Source organism: Orycteropus afer, unplaced genomic scaffold, assembly GCF_000298275.1.
Source record: "Orycteropus afer afer isolate SDZICR_OR568_19922 unplaced genomic scaffold, OryAfe1.0 scaffold00210, whole genome shotgun sequence".
NCBI lineage: Eukaryota > Metazoa > Chordata > Mammalia > Tubulidentata > Orycteropodidae > Orycteropus > Orycteropus afer.
Genome location: NW_006921797.1, coordinates 5,136,601 through 5,149,291, shown reverse-complemented (window position 1 = coordinate 5,149,291; position 12,691 = coordinate 5,136,601). Strand labels below are relative to the sequence as shown.

Genomic DNA, 12,691 nt, shown 5'->3' with positions numbered 1-12,691 from the left:
CAAATAGCATGTGGTTAGGTAATATTTTAATTGGTTAATTGACAGGCAACAGTACCTAAGTCGATTGTCCTTATAGCTCCCCTACTTCTCCCTTCAGAGTACCTAAATTATTCTGTGCCTATAACTCATATTGAGAGAGACAAGAAATTAAGTTAGCTTAAGACCTTTATTTTAACCTCATGATTTCACCCACAGGCAAGATCATAATTAAACACATTTATAAATAGTTTTCAGGTTAATCTGAGCTATCAGAGATGGCTAAGAAGATACCAAGGAAAAAAGCGGGCAAGAGAACACATTTTTACATCGTTATCTCTCAGGAACCCACAACCACTTGAATTTGAGATTCCGTACCATCAGGGTGGAAAGTGGAGAAAGGACTGGGAAGGACAGGGAGAAAGGGTGAGAGAGGTGGCAGTAAAATCTCTAAGCAGTGAGGTCAGATATTCCTGTTTACAATTTAAACCCTTCCCTAAATAAATCCCTCAGTAAATCATTAAAAAAAAAAAAGCAGCCAAATGGCTTAGAGATTTAAGAAGGCTTCAAGAGAGAAGATACCACTTACAGAGAGCCTACCATATGTCAGAAACTGTGTGCACATGCATATAATCTTATTATCTTATAATTTGAATTACAGCTGGGAAAATACAGCCACTAAGTAATAGAACAAAATTTTTAACTCATTCATACACCATGACCTTAACCAATACACTCTACTGCTCTTTTTGAACAGCTAAAGTGTAGTCAAGGATAAAGTTAAGGCAGAATATTTACATTCATTGATAGGAAGTACAAGATTGTGTACTTCTCTTTTCAACTCAGGGTCTTGAAAGTGGTGCAAGGAATATCATAAAATACAAAAAGAACTTATCAGCCTTATTTACTCCAAGGTTCATAAATATTTTGATTTAGATAAGGCTTACAAATTGTAGCAAAGTTTATGTTTTCTGTACTCTATTCACAGGGGCATTTTACTCAAAATCATTACATTTAGATCCTGTTAAATTAGCTGATAGAGTTTCAGCTTAAAGTATTAATATGTCCAAGGACATCTGTCTTAGTTCTCTAGTGCTGTTGTAACAGAAATACCACAGGTGGATGTCTTTAACAGGAATTTTTTCTTTTACAGTTTAGGAGGCTAGAAGTCTAAACTGACAGTGCTGGCTCTAGGGGCTGGGTGAAGGCCCCTTGACCTTGGGCTTTAGCTCTGCCTCTTGTTCCAGGCCCAGTGGAGGTGGAGGATTCTCCTAACTCATGCTGCTACTGAATGCTAAAACTGATGAACCCAAGGTCAGCAGGTAAAATGGCACAATCCAAAGATCAGCAGGCAACATGAGAGGCCACTGGTTCAAGTCCAGGAACTAGGATGAACTAGGATGATGAAGACTTGGCCAAATGCAGGATTCAAAAGGTACAAAATAGTTAGAAACCCATCCCAAAGTTTTCTCTATATCCTGGAAGCAGGCCACATCTTAAAGGCAATTCCCTGGTCCACTGATTAAAGTCTCACAGCAGATTCCACCATTAGTTGATTATACCACATCCAGGTGCCAAGCCACTCAAAGTCACAGCTCAGTTAAGTCGACACACAACCTCGACCTACCACAATATCATAAAGAGCTGCAGTTGAAACCATGTCAATTTTAGGCTGGAACGTTACATCTATTTGGAATTAGTTCAGTCAGATCAAGAGAGAAGTTATCACAGGTGCTTGTATACTTTTCAAGTTACCTCAGATGTGCTTAGAATGCTCTCAACCAGCAATGAAACAACACTGAAGTAGTCATTAGCATTGTTTTGGCACTTCTCATTGATGTTTACCCTAGAGAAGTTCCACACTTCAAAATCTCTACTTACATAAACATGGAATTCAACTATAATTTTTTTCTTTATTTCCAGTCATAGCATTACATGGCAGCTTAAAATAATTAGGTTGAAAGGTATACTACTTTTCTCCTTCCCCTCCATAAAACTTTTTTCCTTTAAATTTCTGATCTTATTTTATCGCACCTGGAAGTCATCCTAACTCCCACCTCTGCATCAGCCATTTGCCAACTTATATCATCCTCCCTCTTTGAACTCTGCCATCATCTTTCATCTGCCAAAGACTGAGTTCAGTCACCATCACTCTTTGGCTGGACTACTACTGCCCAAAGTTCTTTTCCTCTCTTCTTCAGTTCAGTACATTTGCTATATTGCAGCTAGAATGTTATTTCTAAAACACAAATTGGTCATAATATTTCCCACTCGAGTACTTTCAATGATCCCTTTGGCCTTCATAATAAAGGCCAAACTCCTAAATATGGCACACAACTATTTTTGAGGTTGACCCTACCTATCTCTAGAGCTTCATCCTTCTAACTCCATGTCCCCACTCTTTTTTCCCATTGCACATTAAATTCAAGTGATGGCATATTACAAATAACTTCTCAAGTAACGCTATATTAATCATTCCCTTGGGCCTTTGAGTGTGCTGTTTATTCCTTTCTTCCTATTCTCCTCTCCCCTACTAAAGGGTGGGCAAGTCATTCCCTTCACTGCCCCAAGGTTAACCATTCTCTACTACGCTGATCCTACAGTGTGTATACACATCTGTGTGGTACCTACCAAACTAAATGTTATCGTGAGACAGTCTGTTAGACTAGGCTGCATTAAGATAGGGTTTATTATGTCTAACAACCTTTTAATTATGGGAAACTGGCACATTATGTTATTTAACAGGTGCTCAGTAAATGTCTGTTCAACTGAAATGCAATGCCACCATAATGTATGTTGGCACATCAGAAAATCTATGACGACAGAAGTACGTGATTTACGTCTTCCTGAAAAACAATCCAAAAATTGAAACTATTTGTGCCTGAAAATATTGCCATTTATCTATAGACAGATATGCAAGAAACACTTTCAGGAACAGCTTCTGATTTATACAGTGAAAGGCAAAAAGGGATCATCTGAATCTGTAGAAATGTTGAAATATGCCATGATTGCCAAATAGAGCATCCCTTCTTTCCAGAGGAAAGAGTAAATCTGATATGAATGTTGTTGTTGTTGTTGTTATATGCCGTCGAGTCGGCCCCCGACTCATAGCGACCCCTCCTTGGGTTTCCGAGGCAGTATCACTACGGAAGTAGGATTGCCCAACTTCCCTTCTTTCCAGAGGAAAGAGTAAATCTGATATGAATAGTAGCCCCGTAATCAAGTTCTCTAAATATTCACTATGTAATTAAGATTTGAGAGATAGAAAAGAGATTCCAGAGAGAAATCAGACTAAAAATCACAAAGGTCAGTATATAGTAATTCAGTGAGAGAGAAGAGCAATGACAGGGAGTGTGTGACATGAGACCATGAATGACTCACACGTAAGAAATGAGATTACAAAACCACCATCTTCAACATACAGTTTCTTTCAAGGTGTGCCTTCCTTGGGACAGTAAGGATTATGTTTGCAAAGGGGCGTTAGTTCTCCACAGCCTACCAGTTACAGAGTACAGACCTAATAGCAGCACCTTAAGAAAAAGGGCTTTGAATACCATGGTTAAAGTACAAGGTGTTTCAACAAGAAAAGCTGATGAAAAGACGCAAAGCTAAGCTATTATCACAACACAAGTACCCCAGTCCAGAAGGCAAATCTGACTTATCCAAGATCTTATTAATCTTTAGGTCAGAAAAGCCCCAAAATTATATCCTTGTTCCTATTACCACCAGAACCAAAACAAACTCACTGCTGTTAAGTCAATTAGACACACAGCGACCTCTCCTTGGATTTCTGAGGTGCTAACCCTACCGAAGCAGATTGCCCAATCTTCCTTTTGAGAAGCTGGTGGGTTTGAACCACCAGCCTTCTGGTTAACAGGCAAATGCCTTAGGCACTACCCTACCAGAGCTCCCACTACCACAGTCCCCCAAAATTTATTTCAACTCTGCCCTCCAGGCTAAGATTTCAGAAAAGGTAAATAGGAGTAGAATAAATGCTATAGGGGATCTTGGCTGCTGAGGAGTTAGACCCAGAACTTATTTAAAGAAAATAAAAAGAATTGTGGAAAAGGGAGGAAAAACTACACCACCAAAACCTAAATGCAAGTCTTAGAATTTTTCTCTCTTTCTTTGTTTCCTTTACAGTAATAGTTTTTTTTTTATTCCCAGCACAATATAATACATTGGCTCTATAATTTTGTGCCTAACGTTGCCTTAAAAAATGACTATAAATACTTTATATAATTATATTTTCTGAAATAATTTTAATAACATCATTATCTTCAACCAGTAAATGTACTCTGCCAGTAAATGATTCATTCATCATCCCCCCAGCTAGACATCTGAACTTTCACAATGTTCACAATTTAAAAAGAATCTTACCTCAAATACCTGTATGTGTAATTCTTTTCTCCTTAGGGTGGATTTCCTCAAAAACTAGAGGGGATATGAGCATGTTAAAGAAGTTTTACATGATTGCCAATTGGCTTTCAAGAAAATCAAATTTATATTGCCACCATTAATTTTTATATGTTTCCTCATACCCTCTCTATTCCAGCTATCCCTAAAAATACATAAGATTATTAAGATTCAACAAGTTCTCTGTTTGGCAACTATTAAAGGACCTTTGTCCTTTAATAAGTGTGTCAGTAGGAATGTGTAATGGGAATTGCCTGTATGAACAAAAAATAGCTCAATGAAGAACATAGACAAAAACTAATTTGGAAGTATAACGTATAGTAATTGCCCGCATGTATGACAACTGCTTGGTATTTATTGTTAACTATGTGTGATAACTATAATGTAGATCATTATGGGTCAAATAAATGTTATATTTGATTATAAAGAAAAACTCTATCTATACCTACTTACATTTTGGTAGCTACTCATCTACTTGTTAAAATTAGAAGGAAGACTGAAGATGGACACCTGAACTTCCCTCACTCCAGGTCTTCATGGTTGGAGGCGCATTACTGGCTACCAGTTTAACCTACCTCCATCCAGTTCATTGTTAAAATCTGTTTATAAATGGCACTGGTGGAAGGTATGTAAAAAGGAATGATTATCCAGCCTGGTTGCCCTTATCTGAGTCAGGAGAAACTATATTGTCTTTGATTATACTAATTTATTGGCCAGACTCATTAACAACCTGCAATATGCAGATGACACAACTTTCCTTGCTGAAAGTGAGTATGACTTGAAGCACTTAATGATGAAGATTAAAGCCTGCAGTCTGAGGTATGGATTACATCTCAACATAAAGAAAACGAAAATCCTCACAACTGGACCAATAAGCAGCATCACAATAAATGGAGAAAAGATTTAAGTTGTTAAAGATTTCATATTACTTTGTTCCACAATCAACACCAATGGAAATAGTAGTCAAGACATCAGGCGATGTATCGCACTGGGCAAGTGTGCCGCAAAAGACCTCTTCAAAGTGCTGAAGAGCAAAAATGTCTCCTTGAAAATTAAGGTGTGCCTAACCCAAGCCATGGTATTTTCAATCACCTCATATGCATGTGAGAGCTGGACAATGAAAAAGGAAGACCAAAGAAGAGTTGATGCTTTTGAGTTGTGCTGTTGGCGAAGATGCTGGGAGTTCCATGGACTGCCAAAAGAACGAACAAATCAGCTGGAATGTTCCTTGGAAGTGAGAATGGCCACACTTGGTCTCACCTACTTTGGTCATATTGTCAGAAGGGGCCATTCCCTGGAAAAGGATATCATGCTTGGTAAAGCAGAGGGTCAATGAAAAAGGGGAAGGCCCTAAATGAGATGCATTGACAAAGTGGCTACAATGATGGGCTCAGGTATAGCAAGGATTGTGAGGCTGGCACAGAACTCTGTTGTACACAGGGTCACTATGAGTGGGAGCTGACTCAATGGCACCTAACAATAACAACAATTTATTAGCCATTATAGGGGCTGATATGTAATACTTAAATGAAAAGAAAAGAAAAAAAAAGGAACATGCTGTATTGTACTATAGGTCAGAAACTTAATGTTTTACATAGACATATTCAGGTTAGTTTGTGCCTAGTGGTTAGGTCTTCTAAATGTAAAAGAAAAGAAAAAGAACATATGCTTTCGACGTGTGGCCTTATAAATAAATACAGTATTTGTAGTGAGCCACATCTCGGAAAAAGTCGTGATGCCAGACATATATCCATGGAACTGTGCTATCCCTTTGAGAAGTTTAACACAAAACAAAATAGTGAAAGGAGGGTGTGGGGGATAAAGAATGAACTTTCATGAACCAAACACTTCAAGCTTACATAGATCATTACCTTCTTATAAATGGACACTATGCAAGATAAACCTTAGTTCTAAAACCAAGAGGATTTTTTTTAATGTAATAGTAATCAGAATCACAATCTAGAAAATAAGTTCTTATCTTAGTAACAAGGACATACTGTTTTTGCAATTTCCAGTTAGCCTTTCCACAGTAAGATATAATTATTTGATAGCTCCCAACAATCAAGCATATCTTCAACAGAGGAAGTGTAGAGCTCTTAAACATATAACAGTTGAGAGTTAAATGTATAATCAAGAATTCTCCCCCAACAAAACACACAGTTTAAGCCATATAAAATGATCTTCTTATACAGAGCAATAACACACACACACAAAGAAAGGTGTCAAGTAGTTCACAAACAACTGCCAGCAAATATTTCTCTAGAATAAAGAAGCCAAAATTGTGAATAACCACAGGAGAGTCATATGTGATGCTGGGGGGAATAAAAAGTCCAAACCACTTAGCTCTTTTGAAATGAACACTGTATCATATTCTGTTATATATAACTTGGCATATACCACTAAGTATTTATCTGCATAAGGTTGCTACAAATGAGTTATTAGGGCAATCGAATTATTTATGTCCTAGGGCAAACACTAATTAAAGGCAGCGTACTGAATAAAGTCAATCCTTACTTACAGTATTACATGTCAAACGCACTCAATTTTCAAGTCATCTCAAAAGAGAAAAAAATAACTAATTTTATTCCCTAGGAAATAACTATTGAATACTGAACTCTGGTTCATAAAAGTGCAGAACAGTGAGGAACAAAGTGGTTTGTTTAAGGTGAATTTTCTAGAGATAAAACTGATAAAATTTGAAAAATTACAGCATTTTATAAAACATCCTATAATATAGTATAGGAGCTCTGGTTACATAGTGCCTAAGGCACTTGACTGCTATCCAGAAGGCTGGAGGTTCAAACCCACCAGCCACTCCTTGGAAGGAAGGTTGGACAATCTACTTCCGTAGTGATGATGCCTCAGAAACCCAAGGAGGGGTCACTATGAGTCGGGTCCAACTCGACAACAAATAACAACAACAACAACAACATAATATAGTATATAGGAGCTCTGGTAGCATAATGTCTAAGGAAGGCATCTGACTGCTAACCAGAAGACTGGCGGTTCAAACCCACTAGCCACTCCTCGGAATGAAGGTTAGGCAATCTACTTCCGTAGTGACACTGCTTCGGAAACCCAAGGAGGGGTCGCTATGAGTTGGGTTTGACTTGATGGCAGTGAGTTTTTTTATAATAAATATATTTTTCTCTTTTTTAGTTCTGGTGGGTGGAGACAGCTTATTTCAAACTGGCAAGTCCATTAAGACTTAAGGCCAAATATCATAATGTAATCTCATTTTCAACAAACAACAGATTTCACGGATAACGAAACGCTATGTATGTTTCACGTGGGAAGGGCTTATAACAGGTAATATCTTCTAGTATTGATAAAAGTCAGAATAGGATGATCACCACATGGCATAAAGTATTTAAGATAGTCCCACTGAAGATGGATACCACAGTCCAGGCAACATTAAACAGAGAACTACTTTTTTTTTTTTTTTTTTAATTTTATTTTATTTAGATTTGGGTGAAGATTTACAGAGCAAGTTCACTCTCGATACAGCAGTTCACATATACTTTGTCTCATGTCATTGACCACAGTTTACCACAATGCAACAGCTCCCCTCCAATTTCCTCCCCAAGGTACCACTTCCCGGTGTCCATCCCTCCATACTCCCCTGCCCCCTAAGCTGTCTCCCTGTGCATAAGGTGCCCTTCCTTCTCCCATGATTGTTGTTTCAAGGGCATGTGTCCATTTGAGGTAAATGTTCAACTCACATACCTGTACTTTGCTTGGCTGGAAACCACAGGTGTGGTCTCAATTCCAGACCTGTAGGGCAGCTAGGGGCCATAGTCTCAGTGGTTCCACCAGGCTCTATTGGACCAGCAAACCTGGTCCCAACCTTCCCCCCCCCTTTTTTTTCCCCCTCCAAATGATTTTGAGTTTTGAACAGAGAACTACTTTTGAAAATTCTTACTGAAAAACATTATGTCTAAACCACATGTTTATCTAAATAGAACAAAACTTTCATAAGGTGTGTTTTGGATTTTCTGACCTTATCTAATGAGAAAGGCAAAACAGAAAATTTGTTTTCTTTTTGGTATTCTTATAGACCAGCATTTTGATTGTTTTTGTGTAGATCTTTTCTTTGCCATGAAGGTTCCTTTTCTGCCTATCTCCTAATCCAATTTAGTGCTCCTTTCATAAGCAAGAAGTCAATATTAAAATTTTAGTTTCTTCTGAATTACTTTATTTTTCAAGAGAAATATTTACGACCTAAAAGTAATTTATGTCATATTTCTCAATAAATATCCTTTAGAAATTACTGTGATAAATATGATGAATTCCCAAAACAGCCAGGAAAAACAATTACTGGACTAGGTGATTCTAAGATAGAATCAAGTGCAAAAATGTCCATTTGTATATAAAATTGGAGATCAGAAGCAAGAAAGAGCATGTCCAAACGTAAAGCCATTACAAGCATTCACTAGATGATATTATGAGCTATCTGAACCCTGCCCTGTGTTCATTGTTGCTATTGTGTGTCATTGATTCATTGTGACCCCTTTGACAAAGCAGAAATGTCTCATAGGATTCCTAGGCTGTAATCTCTATGGGAGCACATTGCCACATGCCGTGGAGCTGCTAGTGAGTTTGAACTGCCGACCTTTTGGTTAGCAGCTCAGCACTTAACCATTCTTAGTCTTTCTCATCTCATGTTTCTCAAAGTAAGTTCAAACAAATGACTCATGGCACCCTTTATGACATAAGCATGCCTCTGCATTCCTATTAAATCTTGCCCACAAATTTAATAATGGCAACTCCTCTTTAGGACATATTTTCAAACTCCAAATCATAATGTGTCCATTTCATTCTTTCTATTTAATCCTGTATTGTTACTAAGTGTGTTTTTTTTTCTTTTAAAATACTATGAACATGCTACAAACCTCTTGTCAAGTTCTGTCCTACAACTAATACAGATCAATGGCTTTCAAATTTCATTGTGCCTAAGAATCACCTGGGGCTTTTATAAAATGTGTATTCTTGGGCCTCACTGTTGTTCTCAGAGTGATTCTGAGGCAGGTGGTCAAACTTTCAGAACTCTGGTATAAGCAATTTATGGAAAACTATACTCCTAGAAAAACTGCCATAAATAAAAATGTCAGCTGAATCTGATTTTCCCATACAAATCATAATGTAAATAGGAAGTTACAATTTTTATCAAGGGACTGGTATTCCACATTTTTAGGGATATTACTTAAGATCATTACCTCCTCATCAGTATTATAAAGAATACAAAAAGCACATCTAAGAACACAGTAAACAAATAGAAGGGACTTAATACAATAAACGTCAGTCCATCACACAAAGTTCTTTTTATACATATATACATATAATTCTTGGCTTTCATTTTTTTCCACCGTGACATAAAACACCTTAACACATAGCACTGAGAAGGGTTTTTCTCAGAGTATAAGCAACTCTAAGAAGCCTTTCATAATATTTAATTTGATGATACTTAATCACTTTTTCAGAAATTAACCCAGAGTATTACTGTATTGCATTGCTCACTCTATTTTCCTGTAGTAACATAAAACACCAGCTTCTGGTCTGCTGTTCAGAAACTGATGACTTGTGGACATATTAGCCTGTGTAGCCTCATATTGCCCTGTTTCTTCACAGCATAGGGGGTCCCACAGGACACTGCTGAGCTATTTAACCATTTCTGACCACAAAGAGCAACTTCATATGGTTCAACATAAAAAGTTGCCTTTACAATACACAAAAGAAGCCTTTATAATAAATTTATTCTTATCCCTTGGATCCTAAACAATGGTTTTTGTTTCAGTGTCCAAAGTTTCAGATCTCTGATTTCAACAGTGGTCTGATGCAAAGGCAGAAAGCACAGTTTAATTTTGATCCAATAAATTATTTCCATTTTTATCAAAAGTACTGTACAACCATTTCTAAACTTATGTTTATACCAATCATCAGATCACTAGCTTTTCATTTTATTAATCACTTTTCTTGTTCAAACATTCTTTGGGACATCCCTCTTGGATCTGCATTCAATACCAGTTTAAAAATTAGATAATAAATAAAAATTCATTAATCTCAAAAATTTCATAACAAGTTAATGTCCTATGATTTCTTAAGTTTAGTTTCTTCCCTCTTTCCCCCCCTTGCTGCATTATCCATTTTATTCCAGGCCAGAGAGAGACAGTGATGGTGCTTGAAAATAGAAAACCCAGGAGAAAGTCTTAGAACTAGAGTGCAGTTGGGAACTACATGAGCAAGCAGTCAGTCTATAGTTTGACCTAAGGCCACATTTGCATTCCCTGTATTAGAAAGGCCAACTAGCTAAATTCTATAGTAAGAATGACTGAAGTATGAAAACTATAAATTGAGGGCTCAGTAAGATCCTCCTTGTCCTCACTGTCCTACAGCTTAGACCTCTATTCTCTTCCTTGTATCCTCCGCCACACCACTACCAAAATTATTATAAATATTTTCCACTAGTAGTGATAGAAAAGTGGTAAGGCTTCATCCTGTCAAAGGCAGAAAACTTGTGAGACCTGGAAAAACAAGGAAGCCTCATTGAGCTTTAGCTCTCCCACGTTTCAGTGTACCATGCTACCACATCTTACTAATAAAACATTTGGTAACTTTCAGGTTTATTTCTAAAATCCAATCTCTCAGCTGTATTTTTAACTACCAAATGATGCTATTTCATGTTAACAATTTGCCCTTAACATGGCAAGCAGGGAGCCCTGGTGGCATACAGTGCCTAAGGCACTTGACTGCTAACTGGTGGTTCAAACCCACCAGCCACTCCTTGGAAGGAAGGTTGGGCAATCTACTTCCTTAGAGATACCGCCTTGGAAACCCAAGGAGTCACTATGAGTCGCAATAGACTCGACGGCAGGGAGTTTGGTTTTTTTATTTGACAACCCTACCGATGTCTATTCTCCTTTTTCTACTTTTACATTTTCCTCACTCTATTTTCTACATTTCCCCTTACACTATTACTTCTATTTTCTGACTATATGTCTTAGAAAATATAATCTGTCTAGAAAACTTGGATAACCATGTATTTATTTTTTATTACAAATGATTTACTTATCACCCACCAAATATTAATAAGAATTCAGATCAGGTTATACTTAATCAATTGTAATAACACTTATGAAAGCATTCTGAAAAAATACTGGTAATTTAACTTTTGAAATGCTAACTGCAATTAGGACCAATAACATTTAACAGAAGATTCTAAACATACATTACCAAATTAATGGTATCTGAGAATTTATATGTTCCTATTAACCATATGCAATAGTCTCAGTGCACAACAAGTTATAAAAGTGGCTTTTTAACAGTGAAAGTCAAACCTTTTGTTACAATATTTGCCTGAGGTGATTCTAACATATTTGAAAGAGTCAGAGAGTTAAACCATGCAGCAACACATAGCTTTAAAATAGCAGTCCAGACATTAGGGAAACATACAAAGTTCAACGGTTTGGACTGATACAAATTTCAAATGCATAAAAGGGTATTTTGAGAATATTAAAATAATTTGAGGCCTATTTACTTTATAAAAGTACTCACCTGACTCTTGCAAGTATCTATATACCAAGAAGTTGACCTCATCACTGCTTATACTCATCTTTATTCCCACTTAAACCATGAGGTCACAACACAGGATATAACCCTAAAAATAAAACAAAGTCAATTAAGTATTTTCTCAATAAAATAATTTTAAACAAAATGTAAACAATGTTGTAAAATCCATTTGATTTTATTAAATGATATAAAATAAAGGTTCTGTATTATCTAATGACAACCCTAACAAATAAAGTTCTATCCAATCATTAGTGAAATGATTATACAACCAAAACATGGTTGAGGTTATTTTTCTGCACAATACATATTGGCAAAAATTATTCAAAAATTTTAAGAGGGCTTCAGCATCTTATTATGATGGTCATATCAAATGGCATAAAAAAATTGTTCTGCTTTTCTCTTGAACTGTTAAAAAAATAAATTTGAAAAGTCAGAATGTTATTTAAGAAACAACTCATTTTAGCCCAAATTGGGTAAGACTGAGCGGCGCAGAGTGGCGAATTATTCATTCTTATTTTGTCTAAATTATTTTGCAGAATTTGAAGTTTCTATTTTCTTAGTGTCTAATCTGCAATGCTCAAGTTTCAAAAAACTTTAGATACGCATAAGTTACAGAGGTTGGAATATAATTGCCAGACTCAAATGATATTCTCTTACTGGTCACACGTAAGCTCTAAGGGTGGGGAATAGACACTTAGATATGATTTAAAAATGTCTAACTATATTTGTCCAT

At 36.6% G+C, this 12,691-nt stretch overlaps 1 protein-coding gene across 1 annotated transcript in view; it reads right to left on the bottom strand.

The window, feature by feature from the left end:
- Positions 1-12,001, bottom strand: part of TBL1XR1 (TBL1X receptor 1) — a 45,176-nt gene extending 33,175 nt beyond the window's left edge. Inside the window, exon 1 of the mRNA XM_007948285.2 lies at positions 11,944-12,001. Within this exon, the coding sequence (XP_007946476.1) occupies positions 11,944-12,001 (58 nt within the window). The remainder of the gene's footprint in view (positions 1-11,943) is intronic.
- Between the last annotated feature and the right edge of the window lie 690 nt (positions 12,002-12,691).